Source organism: Lepidochelys kempii, chromosome 1 (genome assembly GCF_965140285.1).
Source record: "Lepidochelys kempii isolate rLepKem1 chromosome 1, rLepKem1.hap1, whole genome shotgun sequence".
NCBI lineage: Eukaryota > Metazoa > Chordata > Testudines > Cheloniidae > Lepidochelys > Lepidochelys kempii.
Genome location: NC_136380.1, coordinates 31,848,074 through 31,875,362, shown reverse-complemented (window position 1 = coordinate 31,875,362; position 27,289 = coordinate 31,848,074). Strand labels below are relative to the sequence as shown.

Here is a 27,289-nt window from a genome sequence, read left to right as displayed (position 1 = left end):
GCTGCCAACTTGGTAATATTAGGGTTGCCAACTTGGTAATATTTAAAAACTGGACACTCCAGCAGGAGTGCAAGAACCTCCCCTGCTCTGCCTTCCCCCCGAGGCCCCACCCTTGCCCCTCCTATTCCTCCCAAGGCTCCACATCTGTCCCACCTCTTCCCCCAAGCTCCTGCCCTGCCTCTCCCCAGAGGCCCCACCCCCATCCACTCCTCTTTGCCCCTCCTCCCTGTTGCTTGCTGCTTCTCCCCTCCCAGTCGGGTCAGGACGGACTCACCTGTGAAGTCAGGGCTGGGAGCTGCAGCCACCCATTAAAGTAGGAGGCAGCCCTGGATAAATAGGGTCTGGAGTGGGTGATGACCTGGTGCCTCTTTCCCATCCCCCACTCGCAGAAAGCAGACTTTAGGTTTCCAGTCGAAAACCAAGCACCTGGCCACCCTATGTTTAATTGTGGTGCAGCCTGAGCTCTGGGACTCTCCCACCTCACAGGGTCCTAGAGCCTGGGCTCCAGCCTGAGCCTGAATGCCTACACTGCAATTAAACAGCCCCTTAGCCTGAATCAGCTGGCATATGCCAGATGCAGGTTTTTAATTGCAGTGTAGACATACCCAGTGACATTTTCTATGTAAACTTCTTTTAATCACATTATGTTTTGATAAGTAGCTTGATTTTAGCAAGTACTGAACTCTATTAAATGCATGTTTTGAGTAAGAAATTTAATAAGACTAAATTAAGTGGTGATGAAAAACATAATTCTTTTAACTACATCTTGGTAACAAGGAACCAGGATGGCAGTGAATGCAAATGTAATTAAATGTTTCATTCCATTTCCCCCTGCCTTTCCAATTCACCAAAAATTCTAAAAAAGTTGGTTGGGGGTTCTTCTGAAACCCCCCTTTTTTTTGAACTGCCAGCAAAACGAAAAACCAATTATTTGTACCGCTCTAGTCATGACTTTGTCTATCCGTTTACATGAACAACTAAAATGCAGGCCATGTGTAACGCTGACAGGCCCTGCTTGCCAGCAGGCAGGATCAAACTGGGGACCTCTGGAGCTTAGTGCATGAGCTTCTACCACATGAGCTAAAAGCCAACTGGCTGTTAGCTAAGGCTGTAGAGCAGGCTCATTTAACTCTCTAAGTGGTATCAGGGCCACTAGAGGGAACAGAACACCACACTGAGGAGGTGTGTGGGTTATGTACTTCCCCGAGCTGAGGAAGCGAGTCCCGAGCTTCAGAGACTTCCCAGACCCCACTTGTAATGCCAACAGACCCCGGTCGTCGGCGGGAAGGATCAGATCTGGGACTTCTGGAGCTTAATGCATGAGCATCTACAGCACAAGCTAAAAGCCAACTGGCTGTTAGCTAAGTTTGTAAAGGAGACTCATTTTATCTCTCTCTAAGTAGTCTCGGTGCCACTCGATGGGACAGAACTCTATACACAGGAGGTGTGTGGGTTACACATGCACTCCAAAGTCCCAACCCAAGTAGCCCTCATGTGGGGTCAGGGCTGGGTTGAGCAGCAGAATGCTTTCTACCTTGTACTCCACAGCAGACTGCATTAAAACCTTGGCACAAACTAGTCGACAAAAATTGTTGTTTTCCAGAGGCATGGATATATAAATATCACCAAACTGATTGTGGGCACTTAATCCTAATAAAATGCCTCTTTACCAGACTTTCAGCCCCAGACCCATAGGAGTCATCAGGGTCACTCACAGGGAAATTCCTTTATAGTTCCAGCTTATGTTATTAATAAAATCTGCCTTCTTTCCTCTTCCAACAACCAATTGCTGCCTTCTACCTCCAATTTGCAGACACACATGCTATGAAAGGCCAGCATACTACTGCTAAAGTCAGCCAACTTTGGTTCATCATTCCACTACTTTGATTCTTCCAGATTCTTGCCTGTGCATAGGTTTGCAGGGGAGGAGTCAGCAAGGTCAGGAACAGAGACAGTACCTGAATTTTGTAAATATACTGAACATTACACAACACATGCAAGTACAGAAAACAAAATCCAGTTCTAACATGGTCACAAGTCAATTGCTTTCAGGATTCAGTTTATCTGTATTCCTACGTAGGGCTAACATAGCCCCCAATTCAGAAAAGCGCATGCTTAAGTCATCCTTCTTCATGAAAACTCTTAAGCATAACGTGCCATAATTAAGGACACGCTAAAGTACCTTTCTGAAAAAGCTACTGTAATCATCCTGGTATTACTATTGGTCTATACTGTTAGTGATTTTTTCCTTCCGTCATCTCCTTGGTTCACTACATTTAAATAATCTTGCCTTTCTTTTTTGTTGAGATAGGGATTACTTGGCGGAATATCAGAATATTGTAATTCGTAAATTCTATTAACGCTCTCTTAAGGCTCACCCTAAAGAAAACAAGATGATAAAGAGAAAACAAATGTTATTTGAATAATAGGAAATATTTATTATAACTGAGAATTTCTTCATCCAAAAAAGTGACACCAGATTGTATTTTGTGTGTCAGGATTATAGACTATATTAGATTTGAAGAAAAAATAGTTAATCCACATAACTATCATTTGGGAGTAGATATGAAAAATACCCGAGCAATTGGGAAAAAACATAAAAGGTGGATTGAAATTTCATTGCAATGCCTTTGTATGTATAGACATTAGTTGAGTAGATCAAATTGGATTGTAGTGCAATTTTATTTCACTTCTACTTTCCCATTCTTACATTGCAAAGGCTGCAATAAAATAAAATAAAATCCCTTTAGGGACCTGTAGGAAAGAATGTTTAAACTGCTGACTTTAAGGTTAATTTAAGGATTCTAAAAAGAAGGGAGCTCATTTTTACTATATGATATTTACTGAAATCCAATGTTACCAATGTGAGATACTGAAGCACCCTACTAAAAATGTGCCCATTTTGAAAAATGTCAAAGCCACATATATATATACTGTCTCTTCAAAGATTCAGAGGGGAGAACTGTACTTACCATCATGTTTGAAGGCCTCTGAGAAGTGATTGAGGTTTGTTGGTGAGTGATAGTGTTGTGCTGTTCCTCTCCAGCCTGGTGAAGATATGCTTCCTAATGAAGGGCTGCTTAATCGTGGCCTGTTCTTTGAATTAAAGAGTGCTGAAGATGAACTGGCAGATTTAATTCTTAGGATAGCAGCATATGAAGTTGGGAGGCCTGGAACAGCTGCTGAATATTCTGTAAAAGAAGTAGTGAGTTCTGAGTAGGAGATAAAATAGATAAGAGGAGCAGGAGAAAAGGAGATGCTCATTTGCCTAAATAATATTTTAGCCAGGAAGTGCAAAAGTGAGAAAAAAAGAAAAAAAGAGAGGAAATTAATAAAGTCTTTAAATAAATCAATACACAGCAGAGTTTTGACCCCTAAAAGGGAGAAGTTCCTGCCTCCATGAAGTCCACCACAGATCTTGCTGTTCCTATCAATTTTAGATGGAAGGCACTTAGATACTATGGTGATGGGTGGTAGTATAAAACCACAAGGTAGCTGGAAAGAGAAGTCTACCTCTAGTGATATCAGACTTCATAAATCTGTGGTGAAACTATTAATTAGCTCACCGTGATGCCCTTCTCATTGCCTTCCTCACCAAGCCCCTATAGTCTCTCCTTGTTTATCCTCTTTCCTTAAGGCTCACTTTTTAGAAGTAGCCCAAAAATACTGACCTAGGTGAAACACCTTCCTGACTCCCAACATTACTAGAGAGGTGATGTGAGTTAATTCAGGAGAGCTCAAGTAGACACTCACAACAAGGTCACTTACTCTTTTGTCTCTCCCAATGCCTTTTATCTTTTTTGTCTGTGTATTTTACATTGCAAGCTCCACAACTCAGAAACGGTCCTTAATTTTGTGTCTTATACCATGCCAAACGTTAGAAATAAACCATATTCTTTAAAATAAAGCTGAGATGAAAGTTATATTTTAAACCTATTCTGCAGCAACTCAGCAGGGAGAACTCCCATTTAAATCAGGAGTTCTCCACATGCACCGGCGAGAGAATCAACATGTTATGTTATGCAGAAGCTCCCAGATTGTTGTAAAATACATTCATTTATGCTAATGGATAGCCTGGATCGCAAAGGAGCAGCTGTAAAGAAAAGGATTCCTTTGTGGGGTCAGGGGAGAGTATGGCAGAAAAAAAGGTCACTATTGTGTTTCTCTAGTGCTGGTAAAATAGATCATTTGTTTCACTCCTTGCATCAACATCCTTCAGAAGATGAAAAATTCAAATCTCAGATTGCCCCCTACTGAAAGGGTCACATGACAAGCCTTTCAGTTAAGATGTAGTAACTGAAAACTTCTCCAAACTTTGTGTCATCTTGCACGCCGCAGAGCTTTTTGAACCCTTGGAAAGATCCCTTACATTTAAGTAATTGCTATGGTTGCATTGTACTTTGTTTTAAAATGATAAAAATGTGCATTTTGTTTTGTATTGTTTACACAGGATATGACAGTGAACTCTGGGATGCTTACAGTTTTTGAAGACAGGGACTATGCCTTCTCAGTACAATGCTTAGTGTCCATGAGGAGACGTTAAAAGATCCCTGCTATGTTGCTGTTACTTTAGAGGAAAATGCCTGACAAGCAGATCAAGTGTATCTGAAAATAGCCATCTCCTCCTATTCAAACTGCTTAAGAGACTTAAAAGAGTCTTAGAGTCTCTTTTAAAACTGAGAACTAAACACAAGTTGTGGCATGTATATGTGTAAGGTAATATAGAAAAGTATACATAAGAAGAATTCTGCCTTGAGGTGATTTCTCATTTTGGTCTCAGAAGCCATCTATTTTATAATGGAATGCATCATCTTGTTCTATAACAATATCTTGCCTGACCCATAAAGGGGGTGGGGAGGGGGAATAGAACTATTCCATGATACATTAAACCTGAAATGAAGAATGGGAATACTGCTTATAGGACTTCTTGCAATGCTATCGCTGGAATACTAATAGAAATACAATGTGGTTTTCTTTATAATAAAATATATTTCATTGTCTCTTGTCAAGGTTCCTCCCCCAGTCTGAACTCTAGGGTACAGATGTGGGGACCTGCATGAAAAACCTCCTAAGCTTATCTTTACCAGCTTAGGTCAAAACTTCCCCAAGGTACAAAATATTACACCCGTTATCCTTGGACTGGCCGCTACCACCACCAAACTAATACTGGTTACTGGGGAAGAGCTGTTTGGACGCGTCCTTCCCCCCAAAATACTTCCCAAAACCTTGCACCCCACTTCCTGGACAAGGTTTGGTAAAAAGCCTCACCAATTTGCCTAGGTGGCTACAGACCCAGACCCTTGGATCTTAAGAACAATGAACAATCCTCCCAACACTTGCACCCCCCCTTTCCTGGGAAATGTTGGATAAAAAGCCTCACCAATTTGCATAGGTGACCACAGACCCAAACCCTTGGATCTGAGAACAATGAAAAAGCATTCAGTTTTTTACAAGAAGACTTTTAATAAAAAAAATAGAAGTAAATAGAAATAAAGAAATCCCCCTGTAAAATCAGGATGGTAGATATCTTACAGGCTAATTAGATTCAAAAACATAGAGAACCCCTCTAGGCAAAACCTTAAGTTACAAAAAAGATACACAGACAGAAATAGTTATTCTATTCAGCACAATTCTTTTCTCAGCCATTTAAAGAAATCATAATCTAACACATACCTAGCTAGATTACTTACTAAAAGTTCTAAGACTCCATTCCTGTTCTGTCCCTGGCAAGAGCAGCATACAGACAGACACAGACCCTTTGTTTCTCTCCCTCCTCCCAGCTTTTGAAAGTATCTTGTCTCCTCATTGGTCATTTTGGTCAGGTGCCAGCAAGGTTACCTTTAGCTTCTTAACCCTTTACAGGTGAGAGGAGCTTTCCCCTGGCCAGGAGGGATTTCAAAGGGGTTTACCCTTCCCTTTATATTTATGACATCTCTTGATATATTCCTGAACATATTCTAACAAGATCTACGCTGTCCCAAAAAGTGTAGATGTTAGATTGCTCCATATTTCTACCTGGAACCAGAGGCTCAGCAAAGACTGTCCTTGAAATGTATCTCTTGGGCCTGGTCTACACTACGAGTTTATGTTGGATTTAAATCCGAATTAACCCTGCACCCGTCCACACAACGAAGCCATTTTTTCGACATAAAGGGCTCTTAAAACTGATTTCTGTACTCCTCCCCAACGAGGGGATTAGCGCTGAAATCGACATTGCCATTTTGAATTGGGGTTAGTGTGGAAGCAATTCAAAAGGTATTGGCCTCTGGGAGCTAACCCACAGTGCACCATTGTGACTGCTCTGGACAGCACTCTGTACTCGGATGCACTGGCCAGGTGTACAGGAAAAGCCCTGGGAACTTTTGAATCTCATTTACTGTTTGGCCAGGTGAGCTCATCAGCACAGGTGACCATGCAGAGCTCATCAGCACAGGTAACATGCAGTCCCAGAATTGAAAAAGAGCTCCAGCATGGACCGAACTGGAGATACTGGATCTGATCGCTGTATGGGGAGAGGAATCCGTGCTATCAGAACTACGTTCCAAAAGACGACATGCCAAAACATTTCAAAAACTCTCAGAGGCCATGAGGGACAGAGGCTACAGCAGGGACGCAACACAGTGCTGCATGAAACTTAAGGAGCTCAGACAAGCACACCAGAAAACCAAAGAATCAAACAGACTCTCCGGGACAGAGACCCAGACGTGCTGCTTCTACGCTGAGCTGCATGCAATTCTAGGGGGGGGCTGCCACCACTACCCCACCCCTCTCTGTGGACTCCGAAGATGGGGTACTCTCCACCATGCCTGATGATTTTGCAGATGAAGAGGAGAACGACGACGAGCTTGGGGAGAGCACACCGCACACTGTTCTCCCTGACAGCCAGGATCTTTTTATCACCCTGACTGAAATACCCTCCCAACCAAACCAAGCCGGAGAAAGGACCCCGGTGAGTGTACCTTTTAAAATATAATACATGTTATAAAAGTAAGTGTTTAATGATTAAGTAGCCCTGAGGACTTGGGATGCATTCAAGGCCAGTACTGCTACTGGAAAAGTCTGTTAACGTGTCTGGGGATGGAGCAGAAATCCTCCAAAAAGAAGCTTTCCTGGAGGTACTCTAAAAGCCTTTGCAGAACGTTTCTGGGGAGAGCAGCCTTATTCCGTCCTCCAGGATAGGACACTTTACCATGCCATGCTAGTAGCAAGTAATCTGGTATCATTGCAAGACAAAGCCTGGCAGCGCATGGTCCCATTGTTTGCTTGCATCGAAGCAACAGCCGTTCTTTATCTCTCTGTCTTATCCTCAGGAGAGTGATATCGTTCATGGTAACCTGGTTGAAATAGGGGAATTTAATTAAGGCGACATTCAAAGGTGCCCGTTCCTACTGGGCTGTTTGCCTGTGGCTGAGAAGAAATCCTCCCTGTACTTGGGGAGGGTAGTGGGGGCACTGGCGCTGAGCTGTTCGCTTTTGGCTAGTAGTGATCTTCTCTGATACCAGCCAGGTGGTGGGGGAAGGGGTAAAGCAATCATCCCAGAGATGGAGGAGGAGGTTAGTTTGGTTTCTGCTGCTGCAAGTTAACAGGTCTCTCCCTTACTCTCAGATTGTGGAGCACACAGCAAGCAGCAATAACAATGGGAATATTGGTTTCGCTGAGGTCTGAGCGAGTCAGTAAACTGCGCCAGGGACCCTTTAAATATCCAAATGCACATTCTACCTCCATTCTGCACTTGCTCAGCCTGTAGTTGAACAGCTTCTTACTACTGTCCAGGCTGCCTGTGTACGGCTTCATGAGCCATGGCATTAAGGGGTAGGCTGGGTCCCCAAGGATAACTATAGGCATTTCAACATCCCCAACAGTTATTTTCTGATCTGGGAAGTAAATCCCTTCCTGCAGTCATTTAAACAGACCAGAGTTCCTGAAGACACAAGCATCATGAACCTTTTCCGGCCATCCCACGTTGATGTTGGTGAAACATCCCTGGTGATCCACCAGAGCTTGCAGCACCACTGAAAAGTGTCCCTTGCGGTTTATGTACTGGCTGGTGGTCCGGTCCCAAGATAGGGATATGGATTCCGTCTATCGCTCCACCACATTTAGGGAATCCCATTGCAGCAAAGCCATCTAGTATGACCTGCACATTTCCGAGAGTCACTACCTTTGATAGCAGCAGCTCAATGATTCTGTTGACTACTTGCATCACAGCAACCCCCACAGTAGATTTGCCGACTCCAAATTGACTCCCAACTGACCAGTAGCTGTCTGGCGTCGCAAGCTTCTACAGGGCTATTGCCACTCGCTTGTGAACTGTGAGAGCTGCTCTCATCTTACTATTCTTGCATTTCAGGGCAGGGAAAAGCAAGTCAAAGTTCCAAGAAAGTGCCCTTATGCATGCAAAAGTTTCGGAGCCACTGGGAATTATCCCAGACCTGCAACACTATGCAGTCCCACCACTCTGTGCTTGTTTCCCAGGCCCAGAATAGGTGTTCCACAGCATGAGCCTGCCCCATTAACACCATGATCTCCAAATTGCGGGGGAATGCGGTTTTAGAGAAAAGTGTGCTCATGTCCTCATCACCGCGCTTCCATCGCCTCCTTGCCTGATTTTTCAGGTGCTGGTTCTGCATAAACTACAATGGTTATAACTGCTGGGGTGAGCTGAACGGGCTCCATGCTTGCTGTGCTATGGCGTCTGCTCCTGCTCGGGCAATCCAGGGAAAAGGGCGCAAAACGATTGTTTGCCGTTGCTCTGACGGAGGGAGGGGCGACCGACAACATGGCTTACAGGGTTGGCTTACGGGGAACTAAAATCAACAAAGGGGGTGGCTTTGAGAGAAACAGAATGGCCCCCTCAAGGATAGAACTCAAAACTCGGTTTAGCAGGCCATTGATTTCATGGAGGGAGGGAGGAGAAAATGAATACAAAACAAATCTGGTCTATTTCTTGTTTTGATCCACTTCATCTATTTTTATACATCTTGCTGGCAGCAAACTGTGCAGTATGACCGCTAGCTATCGTCATCTCCTGGGTGCTCGACACAAGACGGTGCAGTAGGACTGCCAGCAGGACTGAATAGCCATGAGATGAAACTTAAAAGGGTAATGACCTGGCTGAGTCACTCCTATGTTTGTCCAGGCGCCCCTGACTTCATCGATGTCAGTTAAAAGAGCACCCTGGACTATGTGATGGCTACCAGTCATACTGCACTTTCTGCTGCCAAAAGGCAATAAGCTGCTGCTGTGTAGCAATGCAGTACCACGTCTGCCAGTACCCAGGAGATATACGGTGACGGTTAGCTAAGGGGGCTTCATGCTTGCCGTGGTATGGCGTCTGCATGGGTAACCCAGGAAAAAAGGCACGAAACGATTGTCTGTTGTTGCTTTCATGGAGGGAGGGAGGGAAGGGGGGCCTGATGATATGTGAACCATCCACGACAATGTTTTAGCCCCATCAGGCATTGGGATTTCTACTCAGAATTCAAATGGGCAGCGGAGACTGTGGGAAAACTACCCACAGTGCAACGCTCCAGAAGTCAACGGTTGCCTCGGTACTGTGGACGCACTCCACCGACTACATGCACTTAGAGCATTTGTGTGGGGGGACACACAATCGACTATATAAAAACGCTTTCTACAAAATCGACTTCTATAAATTCGACCTAATTTCGTAGTGTAGACAAAGCCTTGGTATAGCCTAAAATCATTAACCCTTTAGAAACTAAAACTAACAGCATCAGTAGTTCCCGTAATTGTGAACCAGTGTAAGCCGCTCCATAATTAAGGTTTAAAGCAGTTGCCCATTTTCAAAAGTCTCCCTGAAATTTCACATCATAGCTCTTCTCATGGCTGAATTTTCCTAGGAAATTTGAGGAGAATAAGCTTTAAAGTTACATGACAAAATCCTACCCCATCAAAATCACTCAGTGAGGCACAGATTTTACTTTTTTGGCTTATAACTTCCCCTAAAATAGATTGGCCTAAAAATAATTGTGTTGTTGGCCTGCCTTTCATTTATATAGCAATTTCATCTATATATTTTTGGTGGGGTAAGCTAGTAAAATGGGTTGTGGGGAACATTTCAAAAATGATATTTATAGCATAAAGCATTTGAGATGGGATGTGCATATTCTACATTAATAGAGGAAAGGAAGGGGTTCACTAAGGGTTAATTGGAACATGAATACAAAGAGGAGGACGTTTTCTCTCTCCCCAACCCCCACTTCTTCTCCCAGCCCAAGAAAGAAATAGGATGTGGAATCTAGACTCAGGCTAGGAATGAAGGAGCTGAAAAACTGACCAGCCTGTTTACATAGATCTAAACTACTTCCGGAGGACTCTAAGTTAAGGTGACACCGAGGGCGAGTTTCTGCAGCCCTTTCAATAGGGATTGCAGAAACATGCTTGACTTAAAAATACATTTAAGTTCATTTTTAAAACAAAGAAAAGGATATAATCATAATAAATATTATTTGGCAACAAAGTGCTTGTGGGTACAGAAGAAACAATAAAGCTTGAGGTTGGCTACCCTTTTCCCATGGTCCAAATATCATGTGGCCCACGACTACATTATTATTTCTTGTTCTAATGCTCTGTATGTAAAGGTCAACCTAGGCAAAGCGGCTGTTAAAACAGAGACCAAAGGTGTGCTTTTAGTTAGAGCTCGGTTCTTCTCCCTCCCACCCATTTTGCCTTTTCTCTAAATTAAAATGACTTAATCACATGTGATCAAACGAAATCACAACAGTTCTCACTTTTCAAGTAAAGAAGCTTTCTTTCCTAGTAAAACAAAACCCTAATAAACCTCACCTGATCTCCTGGACTATTTTAAAGGCTGAAAGGTTTTGACCAATCTACAATGAGATCAACAATTGCCAGAGACACTAAATAGGAGAATCCCAAACCTTTGTAATCAGCTTTTGTTAAAGAAAAATGTGGATCTACCAGAGGTTCACACACCTTAATACAACCTATACACCTTAATGAGCTTTCCAAAACAAATTAGATATTTGATTGCAATCAGAGCTAGCCTATGTCTGTTCAGACCATCACTGAAATTAGAAATTGAAGACTAAAAACCTCTTAGGCCATGTACTCCATTCTCTTTGTCAATAGAGGATTGTTCCCTACAGCATATTTGAGTACTTTATTCATTCTAGTTTGAAAAGACTCAAATGATGAGACTTTCACCACTCTCCTTGGGAGACTATTGAACAGTATAGCAAATCTCTTCACTAGAAAGTTTTACCTGATGTTCATTGCAAGTTTTCCTTTGTTCACTTTCATCTTAACACTCTTAGTTATGCAGTTTCCTTCTCGTTCCCCATGTTAATTTTCCAAATTAACTTCACTGTTACATACTAAGGTCAAAAAGTTCAAAGTTTGGTACCTAATGGTTGGTAGCTAAATTAATAAATGGCCTGATTTTTGCGGTAATAAGCACCCCCAGTTCCCATTAACTTCAACTGTAATTGTGGGTGTTTAGCTCCTTTGACATCAGGACTAAGACCAAAATTTTCAATGTGGTCACTAAATTGAGTATCTCAATTTCTGGATGTCAAGCATGACTCATCTTGACAGTCTGATTTTCAGAAATATGGATACCCCGGGGCTCTGGGCTCTGGCAGAGCTTTAAAGGGCCTGGGGCTCCGCTGTGGTAGCAGCTGCCAGAGCCCCGAGCCCTTTAAATCCCCACCTGAGCCCTGCTGCCCGAGCTCTGGGATAGCGGTGGCTGGGCTCCATCAGGGATTTAAAGGGCCCCGGGGCTCCAGCCACCGCTATCACTCCAGCCCTTTAAATGCCCGCTGGAGCCCCACAGCCGCTACCCCAGGGCTTTGAAAGCAGGGCTCTGGCGGGGATTTAAAGGGCCAGTGCAGTAGGGGTGGCTGGAGCTCCGGAGCTCTTTAAATCGCCGCCAGAGCCTCCCCCCCCAACCCCTACCCCAGGGCTCGGGGTAGCAATGCTCAGGCAGGGATTTAAAGGGCTTGGGGCTCCAGCCGCCGCTACCGCCCCAGCCCTTTAAATCCCCACCGGAGCCCCGCCACTGCTACCCCAGGGCTTCAGCAGCAGTGCTCAGGCGGGGATTTAAAAGGCCCTGGGGCAGTAGCGGCAGCTGGAGCTCCAGGGCCCTTTAAATCCCAGCCTGAGCCCTGGGGTAGCGGTGGCGGGGCTCTGGCAGGGATTTAAAGGGCCCCAGAGCTCCAGCCGCCACTACCCCTCCCCCCCCCAGACCCTTTAAATCCCATCCTGAGCCCTGCTGCCAGAGCCCTGGGGCAGCAGCGGCGGCTGGAGCTCCGGGGCCCTTTAAATCCCCGCCGCAGCCCCACCGCCGCTACCCCAGGGCTTGGGCAGCAGGGCTCAGGCCTGGATGTAAAGGGCCGGTGTGGGGGTGGATAGCGGCGGCTTTAAATCCCTACTGGGGGCTTTAAATCCCCTGGGCCCTTTAAATGCCTGCTGAAGCCCCGCCTCTGCTACCTTAGGGCTTGGGCCACAGGGCTCAGGCGAGGATTTAAAGGGCCCAGGGCAGTAGCAGCGGCTGGAGCTCTGGGGCCCTTTAAATCCCTGCCACAGCCCCGCCGCCGCTACCCCAGGGCTTTACATTGCCTTCTCTGAAAGCAGGTCCTGGTACGGTGCACCAGCTCTTACCGATACGCGGTACCGGGGCGTACCGGCTTACTTTCACCTCTGACTCCAGTTGAAGTCAGAGAGAGATGCAGGTGTGCTGCACAACTGAAAATCAGTCCTCATGTTGGGCACACAAAATAAATGGCCAGTTTTTAAGTTTTGGACCCCAGTGACTTTTCCCCAGCACCATGGAACATGTGGTACAACTTGGAACAGAACACAGGTTTCCAGCTCCTACTCTTGCTCTTTAAACACTAGGCCAGATAATAAAATGTCCTGTTTTACTACCTAAGAAAGTAAGTAAAAAAGGACATAACTGCTTTAAAACAATTCATGAGTTAGCCACGTCATATTTTAATCAACTGCTTAAGTGTTACCAAAAATATCACAGCTAGGGCAAACCTAAAAATGAAACAGAACCAAGTCTTCAGATCTGTACAACCCCAAACTCTGCAGATGTTTGGATCTGAACCAAGACTAGCTGACACAGGCACGTCTCCAGGAAAAACAGCTCTCCTGCTATCCTGTGTACTATATACATATCCCACTGAAGTGCTATTGAAAAGAATACTGTCATGATGCAAGGTAGTAATCTGCACCAGGAAATTGAATTCAACAAGCCTGAAGTGCAAACAAGTTTTGACAATTTCTTTTGTTATTGAAATTGTATTTTCAGATGGATTGCTAAAACAGATTTGTTCTGTGTTGCCTCCAAGCCAGGATTATTTAGCGATTTTTAGTCTGAGAAAAGAACATTTTACAAATCTTAGGGATCTTATTATGTACTTGAATGAGAAACAATAGTAACTCCAGAGTTAAAAACAAACAAAACCAGCTTAAATGGCACAAAACAAAAGAGCTGTGGCAAGGAAGGAGTAAAAGGCTTTGTGTATATTAATGTACAGACAAGAGCCATGCTACACCATGGTGACGAGATCCTCCACTAATTCCAGCATAAAGCAATCTGGTTTCTGACCTTTTGAGGTGTATTTGCTAAGAGTGTCCTCTGTTTGACAGGGATTACTGTTAGCGCTAGTGTGCAATTTTACTTTAACTGCAGCTGTTTCATCATGCTTGTGAGGCTGCTGTGTCCCAGTGAAGCAGCTTTTGTAAAACATATTTAGAAATGGTTAATAAACTATAAGTAAGAAAACATTTCTTATTTTGTTTACTGAAAGCCTGTACTCTGTGCTCATCATTGCCAACAGAGCAGAAATCAGCCTTACCTGAAAGCAAAACCCATTTCCAAACCCATGCACTTCCCTCCAGGGATTTAGACTGCTAAATTGTCTATTTGTGGTAGCTTAATTAGAACACACTTTTCACTGGTGCTTTTAAACAAATTTATTTCTCTAATTTGGTGTGGATTAGATTGCTGTACTATGAGAGCTGATATTTTTTTCTTTTCAGTACTTAAGTACATGATTTGCATTGTGATATTTTAGATGTTGCCCTCCAAACCAGCTTCCAGCTCTGCCACGAACTGTTGTGACCTCTGCCAAGCCACTTAAGAAACAAATTTCAAGTGCCTATGAGACTTAAGAACCCAAATACCATTTTCGAAAATGATGTAAGCACCTAAATCCTATTGAATTTCAATAAGACTGTCACATATGACTTTTGAAAATAGAACTTAGGCTTTTGAAAATTGTGTTCAGTATATTCACTGTCAGTTCACTATCCACAAAATGGGAGTAATCTCTTTTCTCCTATATGTTTTGTCAATTTATACTGTGAACAACGTGGAGCAGGGATTGTCTCCTAATATGGGTCTTAGTAGGATATCAAGGCTACTGTAATACAACTAATACAATTTCAAAAGTCCTGAAATGACTCAGCTTGGTTATTTTTCTGAATTCATTTACATTTTGTCTTATGGAAATTCATTGCATATACAGCATATTTTTATTTTTAATGCAGAATTTTGTTCATGATTGGTTTATGAAGGCTGGTATGCCCACTATGATAGGTATCTTTACATTTTTTTAAAATATATTTTGCTTAAAATATGTAATCGTAATAAAATATGTATTCAAAATTCTATTTTATTTCAGATTCCTGTCTATATTTTACAAAACCTTTGGTAAGTGCAACTAATCACCATCATCATCATCGGCATATGCACAATGTGCCCTGCCTCTGAATGGTATCACCAGCCAGGTGGAGAGTCAGTAGCCAGCCATCAAAATAAAGTCAGTAGGCACTCGACAATGACATGCGACATCATCTGAAGTTGACCGCAGCTGCATCGTGGGTCATTAATAAAACATTTAAAGAGATTGGCCGCACAGTTGCCCTGTCCTGTCCAAAACCAGTTCAGAGATGACCAAAGGTGCCATGGCAGATCAAAACCTGGTGGACAGATGGTTGGGTCAGTGATGAGAGAGTGATTAACGACTGTCATCACTGACCACTCATTATGCCAAGTATATTCCACCATCATGTCCTGTGGTGCCATAAATGACCATAAAGAGTGTCTAAAAGACAGGAGAGCTGGTGGGTGGTGGAAGAGGTCTGCATACAATGGCAGGTTGTTATTCTCATGGATCTCAGCCAGCAGAGTGAGAGAGGCCTTTTCACTGTGAACATGGGGTGGTGTTGTTGCTAAGTATTGATAGCCATGGCAACGGAGTCGCCCATAAAGTACCAGTAACAATACACATAGCTTTGATATGCTCTACATCGAACAGCCTTATGTGCTATTAGCGATACCAGACAGGAGCACAATATTTTGCTGTTAAATAGCAGAGGGCAAGGACTGACGATCTAAGCATTTGGGTTCTCACTCCTCAGGTTGCACTGGCTAATCTGCTGAGAAGGTTGTTCTGAGTGTGGACTTTGGCTGCCATTTTCCTCAAGTGGTTGCTCTACATTAATGACCTATCTGATGTCACACCGAGGTAAACCAGGATTGGATCATGCTGCAGATATCGGCCATTGAGGAAAACATTTAACTCGTGTTTGCATTATGCAGATGGAATACGTTAGAAACGATCTTAGAACAGCTTGGCTGCTGGTGCCATCGACTATGACAGTCTACCATGCGCTTAATATCTTCATTCAAGACCTTGTCAAGTTCTGAGAAGGGCTGAGCTTGGTAGCTGCAGCAGATGTCATTGGCATAGATAACTTGTGTGAGAATGTAGATGCAAGTCTTTGATGTACAGTTTGAACAGTATCAGTGAAATAACTGATCCTTGAGGAAGGCCGTTGATCTGACTCTTCCAAGAGCTACAGCAGTTGTACATGTGTACTCTAAACCACCTGTTTTGCAGAAAGAGCTGTACTACTTTCACCACCAAATGTAGGGCAACCAGAGAGACTCATTATTTATTAGCATATGACCTGCAGTTTCTCCATAATACAGTTAAAGAATATATCATCTCCTCAGCAATAAAATGGAGAATTGGGGCAGCAGGGGGACATGCCAGGTACTTACTAGCAGCAAGAGAGAAAGTTGTATCCTAACCCAGCAACTGCTAATTCCAAAATGACCATTACAGGGCTGTATTACTTGGTTCTACTGAATTTAAAGGACCAGCCCAAGAAAGGCATACTGGGAAAACATTCCTGAACGAGGACAACACTGCACTAGGGAAAGTTAATACAAGTCAGAAGATGTCGGTGTCAATCAGTATAAAATAATGCAATTAAAAGAATGCAATTACAGATAATGAAAACATGAAATGTGACAGGAAAATGGGTTAAAATATAGTTTAAAGTCCACACAATCACAAACTGCTAGAACTTGGGGGTGTGATATATCTGCCACCTTAGTCATTTCCTATCAAAATTTCTGGGTATGTATACTCACATACTCTACACACACACACACACACAACAGAAAAATACATTAAAAGAAACATTTAAGTTGCAAAGTCAACTGCTTAAAAGTTACGAAGTGCCAGAATTAAGGTTACCTGTGCCACTTTACATCTGCCCCCTTGTATATTTGCATTATGATACTCTCTTAAATTACATGATCAGACTGTTTTTTCCACAAGAGCCTTGCCTCTTTCAGTGCACAGGATGGACAGCACTCATTGAATAAACAGAGAGTCAATTTTCAGAGTAGCAGCGGTGTTAGTCTGTATTCGCAAAAAGAAAAGGAGTACTTGTGACACCTTAGAGACTAACCAATGTATTTGAGCATAAGCTTTTGTGAGCTACAGCTCACTTCATCAGATGCTGTCAAGGTTCCTCCCCCACTCTGAACTCTAGAATACTCTAGAAATACTTCCCAAAACTTTGCACCCCACTTCCTGGACAAGGTTTGGTAAAAAGCCCCACCAATTTGCCTAGGTGACTACAGACCCAGACCCTTGGATCTTAAGAACAATGAACAATCCTCCCAACACTTGCACCCCCCCTTTCCTGGGAAATGTTGGATAAAAAGCCTCACCAATTTGCATAGGTGACCACAGACCCAAACCCTTGGATCTGAGAACAATGAAAAAGCATTCAGTTTTTTACAAGAAGACTTTTAATAAAAAAATAGAAGTAAATAGAAATAAAGAAATCCCCCCTGTAAAATCAGGATGGTAGATACCTTACAGGGTAATTAGATTCAAAAACATAGAGAACCCCTCTAGGCAAAACCTTAAGTTACAAAAAAGATACACAGACAGAAATAGTTATTCTATTCAGCACAGTTCTTTTCTCAGCCATTTAAAGAAATCATAATCTAACACATACCTAGCTAGATTACTTACTAAAAGTTGTAAGGCTCCATTCCTGGTCTATCCCTGGTAGAAACCAGCATACAGACAGACACAGACCCTTTGTTTCTCTCCCTCCTCCCAGCTTTTGAAAGTATCTTGTCTCCTCATTGGTCATTTTGGTCAGGTGCCAGCGAGGTTACCTTTAGCTTCTTAACCCTTTACAGGTGAGAGGAGCTTTCCCCTGGCCAGGAGGGATTTCAAAGGGGTTTACCCTTCCCTTTATCTTCCCTTTATATTTATGACAGATGCATTCAGTAGAAAATACAGTGGGGAGATTTATTTACATAGAGAACATGAAACAATGGGTGTTACCATACACACTGTAATGAGAGTGATCACTTAAGGTGAGCTATTACCAGCAGGAGAGCGGGGGGGGGGAGGAGAAAACCTTTTGTAGTGATAATCAAGGTGGGCCATTTTTTGACAAGAATGTCTGAGGAACAGTGGAGGGTAGGAGGGGGGAATAAACAAGGGGAAATAGTTTTACTTTGTGTAATGACCCATCCACTCCTAGTCTCTATTCAAGCCTAAGTTAATTGTATCCAGTTTGCAAATTAATTCCAATTCAACAGTCTCTCATTAGAGTCTGTTTTTGAAGTTTTTTTGTTGAAGAATTGCAACTTTTAGGTCTGTAATCAAGTGATCAAAGAGATTGAAGTGTTCTCTGACTGGTGTTTGAATGTTATATTTCTTGACATCTGATTTGTGTCCATTTATTCTTTTACGTAGAGACTGTCCAGTTTGACCAATGTACATGGCAGAGGGGCATTGCTGGCACATGATGGCATATATCACATTGGTAGATGTGCAGGTGAATGAGGCTCTGATAGTGTGGCTGATGTTATTAGGCCCTATGATGGTGTCCCGTGAATAGATATGGGGACACAGTTGGCAACGGGCTTTGTTGCAAGGATAGGTTCCTGGGTTAGTGGTTCTGTTGTGTGATATGTGGTTACTGGTGAGTATTTGCTTCAGGTTGGGGGGCTGTCTGAAAGCAAGGACTGGCCTGTCTCCCAAGATCTGTGAGAGTGATGGGTCGTCCTTCAGGATAGGTTGTAGATCCTTGATGATGCGTTGGAGAGGTTTTAGATGGGGCTGAAGGTGATGGCTAGTGGCATTCTGTTATTTTGTTTGTTGGGCCTGTCCTGTAGTAGGTGACTTCTGGGTACTCTTCTGGCTCTATCAATCTGTTTCTTCACTTCCGCAGGTGGGTATTGTAGTTGTAAGAATGTTTGATAGAGATCTTGTCCGTGTTTGTCTCTGTCTGAGGGGTTGGAGCAAATGCGGTTGTATCGTAGAGCTTGGCTGTAGACGATGGATCGTGTGGTGTGGTCTGGATGAAAGCTGGAGGCATGTAGGTAGGAATAGCGGTCGGTAGGCTTCTGGTATAGGGTGGTGTTTATGTGACCATCACTTATTAGCACTGTAGTGTCTAGGAAGTGGATCTCTTGTGTGGACTGGACCAGGCTGAGGTTGATGGTGGGATGGAAATTGTTGAAATCATGGTGGAATTCCTCAAGGGCTTCTTTTCCATGGCTCCAGATGACGAAGATGTCATCAATGTAGCGCAAGTAGAGTAGGGGCATTAGAACAACGCTTCCTCAGCTCTCGTCCCCTAAGTCAGCCATAAAAATGTTGGCATACTGTGGGGCCATGCAGGTACCCATAGCAGTGCCGCTGATTTGAAGGTATAGATTGTCCCCAAACTTGAACCAGTTATGGGTGAGGACAAAGTCACAAAGTTCAGCCAACAGATTTGCCGTGACATTATCGGGGATACTGTTCCTGACGGCTTGTAGTCCATCTTTATGTGGAATGTTGGTGTAGAGGGCTTCTACATCAATGGTGGCCAGGATGGTGTTTTCAGGAAGATCACCGAAGGATTGTAGTTTCCTCAGGAAGTCAGTGGTGTCTTGAAGATAGCTGGGAGTGCTGGTAGCGTAGGGCCTGAGGAGAGAGTCCACATAGCCAGACAATCCTGCTGTCAGGGTGCCAATGCCTGAGATGATGGGGCGCCCAGGATTTCCAGGTTTATGGATCTTGGGTAGTAGATAGAATACCCCAGGTCGGAGTTCCAGGGGTGTGTCTGTGCGGATTTGTTCTTGTGCTTTTTCAGGGAGTTTCTTGAGCAAATGCTGTAGTTTCTTTTGGTAACCCTCAGTGGGATCAGAGGGTAATGGCTTGTAGAAAGTGGTGTTGGAGAGCTGCCGAGCAGCCTCTTGTTCATATTCTGACCTATTCATACTGACGACAGCACCTCCTTTGTCAGCCTTTTTGATTATGATGTCAGAGTTGTTTCTGAGGCTGTGGATGGCATTGTGTTCTGCACGGCTGAGGTTATGGGGCAAGTGATGCTGCTTTTCCACAATTTCAGCCCGTGCACGTTGGCGGAAGCACTCTATGTAGAAGTCCAGTCTGTTGTTTCAACCTTCAGGAGGAGTCCACCCAGAATCCTTCTTTTTGTAGTCTTGGTAGAAAGGTCTCTGTGGGTTAGTATGTTGTTCAGAGGTGTTTTGTAAATATTCCTTGAGTCGGAGACGTAGAAAATAGGATTCTAGGTCACCACAGAAGTGTATCATATTCGTGGGGGTGGTGGGACAGAAGGAGAGGTCCCGAGATAGGACAGATTCTTTGTGGGCTAAGAGTACAGTTGGATAGATTAACAATATTGCTGGGTGGGTTAAGTGAGTCAATGTTTTCTTTCATCTTCATTGTTCAACGTGTGGCTCCATGGCTTATTTACTACACCTTATTTAATCCCTGCTTTGAATACAGAATTATTAATATTCCCATGGGCTTTCCTATGGTGCTCATCATAGTATCCCACTGCTTCACAAACTATTTATTTTCACAACACCATCTGTGAGGGATTACTCCATTTAACAGATGAGGAAGTGAGGCACAGAGAAATTAAGGTCCACAGATTTTGGGTACCCACTTTGAGATACCTAGGGCCTGATTTTTCAGAGCAGTGAATATTTTAGAGCACTTTATATATTCAAAGCACAATTCCCTGTAACTTCACTTGCAGCTGGGTGCTCAGCACTTCTGCGAATCGGACCCAGGTGTCTCAAGTCAGAAACCAAGAAAATAAGGAACACACATATAGTGGCCACCTGTGAAAAGTTTCATTTAAGTAACGTACTCAGCATCACATAGGAACTCTGTAGTAGAGACAGGGATAGAATCCAGCTCTATCTGGATTCAACTGCCTTAACCATGAGATTTCCCTTTCTATTCCTGAAATTGTGTGTTGAGTAAGGCAATTATGGTTCTCACTGCATGACTTATCATTCCTATATCTGCCCATTCCAAGCTCGGAAATTAATTCTGGCCCCCAATGCCCCATATAGATGGGCAATACTCTTTACTGAGCATGTGTTAACTGCAGTTTTTCAAAGGCTTATAACTTGGCCAAATGTATGTGGCTTTTCATAGGAACAGCAAAAGGCACATGCCTGACCAAAAAAGCCATGCTCTTAACAAAATTATAATTCAGTGATGCCCATCCATTGCTTCCAGCACATGCTGCTGGCCACCCAGTCACTGGTCAGATTTAGATGTAACTAGCCAAAATGACAGCACAGGCAATACAGACAAAGACACTTTATTTTATTGGTTTGAAATCTCAGTTTCAATAAAAAATTCGATAACCAAGAATTAATTGGATTTTCTATTTCATTTAAAGAGGCAAGCAATTACCTTAATATTATTTGGAAGGAGTAAGAATGTGTAGATTTTAAAGAGATCATCCTTTTTTGGTCTGTTGTTCAAACACTGAATTACATGTGTTTCACGGTGGGGGCGGGAGGGATTTGAAGGCAAGGGAAAAGAAAAAAAAAACACTTCTATTCCAAGATGACAAATAACATGCCCGAACAAGCTCCAGAGATATAATGTAGATGCACTAAATGCAGAACCAAGATGATAATTTTGTTAAATTTATGATTCAGGGACTGGATAGAAAGCAAGAACATATCTGAATATAGTTTCATTAGTGATATTCAATAAACTGTCAAAAATACTCTCCAATCTGTAACAGAATTTCAGTTTTTAGTCAAAACAGTAGAATGTTTCAACCCAGAGTTTGCTACACTATTATGACTCATGTAGTGGCGACAATTTTAAATTTAATGACAATAAACTCTTTAAGGAAATGATTTTGACTTTGTAGGTGGCATTTTTTGTTTTTAGTTTTTTTAAGTGTCAGTAGGGCAATGACAGACTCAATGACATTTATCAGATACCTAATTAAAATATAATGTATGTTTTAATACTTGCAAATGTGACCTTCATTTGTATATTCCTGCGAGTTAGCATGTTTAGTAAAATGTCAATAAGAACTCTAACCCATTTTTGTTGTAAATTTTAATTACATTGTTCCAGTAGAAGAGTTCGCTCTTCTGTTGCTCAGGCTTATAAAAACATGTAACTTCACTCTGCAAATGATGGATATTGGCACCGTCGTCCGTGAGCTTTATAGAAAGCAATTTCTTTTCCACCTAGTTCAATGTGTATTCATGGCTTTCTTCTGCATATAAGTTTTTAGACTACTTGATAACATAGAAGTCTCTCTGATTATTCCCTATCAGAGATTATTAAGAGACTCAATTGATGTTGTGAGCAGCAATATGAGCTGATTATGTCCATCATAGAGTTAGATTATACCTCAGTTAAACCCGAACTCCACTTATTACATTTCATCTACAGACTGAAATTAAAAACAAACAAACAAACAAACTATAGCGGGGGGTGGGGGAAGAAGCCTGCAGTCTCTTTTAAGTTTGTAAGGTACATTGATCAACATTCCTCACATTTATATATTGATTTATTTCTAACAAATCTAATTTTAAGAGTACCATTCTAGGGCCTTATACATACTTGATAAAAATAAATATTATAGTAAAACCAGCAGCAACGCCAGTACCAGAAGTAATCAACCACAATAAATCGAGCCAAAACCAAACCACTCCCTCTAAATTATCACTTCTGTTGTACTGACTACCCTCACAAAAGGTCTGGGTAAATAGATAGACCATCACTGTACACTGCAAGGACTACACATTTTGGCTTGTGATGGGGTGTATCATCTCCACATGGCAGGGGCAGTAACAAGTTAATGAATAGGGTAATAATTCGCTCCCAGCTGTGTCTAAAAGGCGGGTTAGCCACAGCTGGGATAAAAAAATGCAAGAGGATAGAGGTTGAGAGATACTGTGGAGGAGTGTTGCAGAGAGAAACAGCCTAAAGAGCCCAATTTGCTGGAAGAAGTATTTGGGGAAGATTGCCATACAGCAGATGCCTGCAAAGGCCATAGGTAAGATGTAGCACGGGGAGGCAGCTGCACACATAAGCCCACAGTCTTTGACTACCTCACACAGGGCCCCTAGACTGGGTGGGACTCAGAGGAGAATGGGGCTTGGGTCCCGCTATCATCCCTGATGTTGAAATTGAGAGAAAGACTGCGGATTCATGGTGGTGGTCCTAATTAAGGCCATTGGACTTTATTTTGGCTCCTGTTTTGATTTGCTTTTGTTCCTTCTGTGATGAAGGAAGAGGGAGGTATTGGGACTGACGACTGAGGGCCGTCAAGATCTCAGGGCATAACCCACTTACTACCCTGAAAATGTAGAGCCTCTGAACTGGAACAAAAAGTGAAACTGAGGCAAGCCTACTGGTATCATCTACTTGGCCAGTTGGGTGTGCATTGAAGCCCAACTATAGAGCTTTTTTCTAAAACTGCAGCAGGGAATGAATTCCCAAGTTGAAAGGTCCTCACAAATAATGCCCTGCCAGATGTTGCACCTCATCAACTTCTCTAATCACGAATATGATAATATGGGGTGGGGAGACAGTCAACCTTTCAAGGAGAGCTGGTTGGCATTTCTTTCCCCCTTGTGGGAAAACAGACTTTGTCAAAAAAATAGAAAACTCAAAACTTCAAAGTTTTGGCTGAAAATTCAGTTGTCCTATAAATATTTTTGTTTAAAGAATTCAACCACTTTATTTTCCATCAGAAACAATGTTGATGAACCTTTTCAGCCAACTCTACTTTCAAGTAGGCATGTCCCATGTAAAGAATGGCTTTATAATTCAAAACCAACACCTTAACTTTCAATAGCTGTTAGAAACGTGACGAAATATGATGAGTGGGCAAGAACAGGGCCAACAAAACTCTATATAAGAATATAAAAACAGCCATACTGGGTGAGACCGAAGGTCCATCTAGCCCCATATCTGGTCTTCCAACAGTGGCCAGGTGCCCCAGAGGAAATGAACAGAACAGGTAATCATCAAGTGATCCATCCCCTGTTGCCCATTCCCAGCTTCTGGCAAACAGATGATAGGGACACTGTCCCTGCGCATCTTGGCTAATAGCCATTGATGGACCTATCCTCCATGAACTTATCTAGTTATTTTTTTAATCCTGTATTAGTCTTGGCCTTCACAATATCCTCTGACAAAGAGTTCCACAGGTTGACTGTGTGTTAGGGGGGAAAATATTTCCTTTTGTTTGTTTTAAACCTGCTGCCTATTAATTTCATTTGGTGACCCATAGTTCCTGTGTTATGAGAAGGAGTAAAGAACACTTCCTTATTTACTTTCTCCATAGCAGTCATGATTTTTATAGACCACTATCATAACCCCCCTTAGTCATCTCTTTTCCAAGTTGAAAAGTCCCTGTCTTATTAATCGCTCCTCATATAGAAGCCATTCCATACCCCTATGTTGGGTACACTGGGGCATGGCCACTAGGTAACTCGAGGGGACGGAAGACCACAAGTGTTGATGAAGCCCCCTCGCACTAGGCCCAGGTGTCCTCCCCCCACCACCTGGAGGCACTCGCAGCAGCTCTGCGTACTAGGCCCAAGTGTCCTTGCCCCCCCGCCTGGAGGCACTCGCAGCAGTTATACTGAGGATCTGCAACAATAGGTTGCAGAGTCAGACTGCCTGAAACTAAACAAGGCCAAACAGGGGAGATATGGAAGAACAATGCTGAATAAAGCAGCTTTATGTATGGTTTAACAAATGATACAGAGAACAAGGGAACTAGCTGGAAACTGGATTGGCTGGCTATATGGATACTTAGGGCAGCTTGCTATTGGATAAGTTATTGGATATTGGGAAAAAGGATGTATAAAAGCCTGTGTAATTTCCTGCTCTGTGTGCAGGATTTGAGATTCTATTCTCCCTGTACCTTTTTGCAGCTGCAAATAAACTTTTCTGCTTCTCCATCCCATTGTGATTATTGGGTGTAGCACACCGGGTAGCGAACCAACCTCAGCTGTTTAGCCTCTTGGCACTGGGTGCCGGCAACACCTACTAATTTTTTTTGCCCTTTTCTGAACCTTTTCCAATTCCAATGTATCTTTGAGATGGGGCAACCACATCTGCACACAGTATTCAAGATGTGGGCATACTATGGATTTATATAGAGGCAATATGATATTTTCTGTGTTATTATCTATCCCTTTTTTAATGATTCCCAACATTGTTTGCTTTTTTGACTGCCGCTGCACATTGAGTGGATGTTTTCAGAGAACTATCCACAGTGACTTCAAGGTCTCTTTCTTGAGTGGTAACAGCTAATTTAGACCCCATCATTTTATATGTATAATTGCGATTATATTTTCCCATGTGCATTACTTTGCATTTATTAATATTGAATTTCACCTACCATTTTGTTGCACAGCCACCCAGTTTTGTGAGATCCTTTTGTAGCTCTTCGCAGTCTGCTTTGGACTTAACTATCTTGAGTAGTTTTGTACCATCTGCAGATTTTGTTACCTCACAGTTTACCCCTTTTCCCAGATCATTTATGAATATGTTGAATAGGACTGGTCCCAGTGCAGACTCCTGGGGGACACCTATTTACCTCTCTCCATTCTGAAAACTAACCATGTATTCCTATCCTGTGGTAACTGGCTAAAAAACAATCCATGGGAGAACCTTCATTCTTATCACATGACAGCTTACTTTGCTTAGGAGCCTTTGGTGAAGGACCTACTAGTTAGTACTCAGAGATTGCAACTAGTTAAGCTACTTTTTTCTGTCTGTGTAGGCTACAGATACATTGATTATATTCAGTTGGGGAAAAAAAGATGGAAACTTTAAAAAAGCCAGAATTATCCAGAATAGTCAGGATTATTAAAAGTATTATGGGGATGCATGGATATAACTCCTCTTCTGTGTAAATAACCTTTCTGAAAAGTTTATCATGGCAAAGCTTAACTCCAGATAATATCAGCAAAGGTTAAGGTGTTATATTCAATATTTGAGACATCATTTGTTTTGGTTTAGTATTTTTGATGCATGTGCATGGTCTTAATCTGTAAAACAAAACAAAAAAACCTGTATGTGCCAGATTCTTCATTGCTCTGAGTCTCCTTTATGCCAGCTAAGACAGGCATAAATCTTCCCTGGGAAATATCATGGACATAAATCCCTATGCCAACATGTAAAGACAGCCAAGCTACCTCTGTGCTGCTTGTGCAGCCATCCCAGGGGCTGAAAGATGGAAGGGAGGCTGGCTGGGACATGCCTAAACCAATGTGAAGATTAATCCTACCCTGAGACAGTGATGAAGTTGAGGATAAACTTCTGAACAAAAAATAAAACTATGAACTATCACCAGGACCAGATGACATTCACCCAAGTGTTCTAAAGAAACTCAAATATAAAATTGCAGAACTACTAACTGTTATATGTAATTTATCATTTAAATCAGCTTCTGTACCAGATGACTGGAGGATAGCTAATGTGATGCCAATTTTTTTAAAAGGCTCCAGGGGCAATCCTGACAATCACAGTCCAGTAAATCTAACTTCAGTACCAGGCAAATTGACTGAAACTATGGCAAAGAACAAAATTATCAGACACAGATGAAAACGACTTGTTGGGGAAGAGTCAACATGGTTTTTGTAAAGCGAAATCATGCCTCACCAATCTAAGTTGTTTGAGGGGGTCAACAAGCCTTTGACAAAGTCCCTCATCAAAGGCTCTTAAGCAAAGTAAGCTGTTATGAGAGAAGAGGGAAGGTCCTCATTGATCAATAACTCGTTAAAAGACAGGAAACGAAGGGTAGGAATAAATAGTTTTCACAGTGGAGAGAGGTAATTAGCAGGGTCTCCCAGGGACTGTACTTGGACTGGTGTTCCTCAAATTCATAAGTGATCTGGGAAATGAGGTAAATAAATAGTGAGGTGACAAAATTTGCAGACTATACAAAATTACTCAAGATAGTTAAGTCCAAAACTGACTGCAGAGTTACAAAGGGACCTCATGAAACTGGGTGACTGGGCAACAAAATGGTAGATGAAATTCAATGTGGATAAATGCAATGTAATCTACAGTGGAAAACATAATCCCAATCAAACATACAGAATGATGGGATCTAAATTAGCACTCAAGAGATCTTGGAATCCCTGGGGATAATTCTCTGAGCACATCTTCTCAGTGTTCAGCAACAGTAAAAAGAAAAAAACTAACAATGTTAGGAACCATTAGGAAAGGGATAGATATGATAGAACATCTCATGCCACTGTACAAATCTATGCGATACCCACACCTTCAATGCTGCATGCAGTTCTGGCCATGACATCTACAAAAAATATTAGAACTAGAACAGGTACAGAGAAGAGCAACAAAACTTATTAAGGGTACAGAACAGCTTCCATATGAGGAGACATTAAAAAGACTGGGACTTTTCAGTTTAGAAAGAGATGATTAAGAGGGGATATGTTAGCAGTCTAAAACAAATCATGAATGGCGTGAAGGAAATGAATAGGGAAGTGTTATATACTCCTTCATATAACACAAGAACTAGGAAACACCCAATGAAATTAATAAGCAGCAGGTTTAAAAACGAACAAAAGGAAGAACTTCACACAACTCATTGCCAGGGAATGTTGTGAAGCCAGAACTATAAGTGGATTCAAAAAAGA

The 27,289-nt window shown here is 42.5% G+C and overlaps 1 protein-coding gene across 2 annotated transcripts in view; it reads right to left on the bottom strand.

Annotated features, from left to right (window-relative positions):
• Positions 1-27,289, bottom strand: part of CNTN5 (contactin 5) — a 969,593-nt gene that overhangs the window by 343,658 nt on the left and 598,646 nt on the right. For both annotated transcript variants that reach the window (XM_073337877.2, XM_073337885.2), the window contains exon 4: positions 2,973-3,191. In XM_073337877.2, coding sequence (XP_073193978.1) covers positions 2,973-3,191 — 219 coding nt within the window. The remainder of the gene's footprint in view (positions 1-2,972; positions 3,192-27,289) is intronic.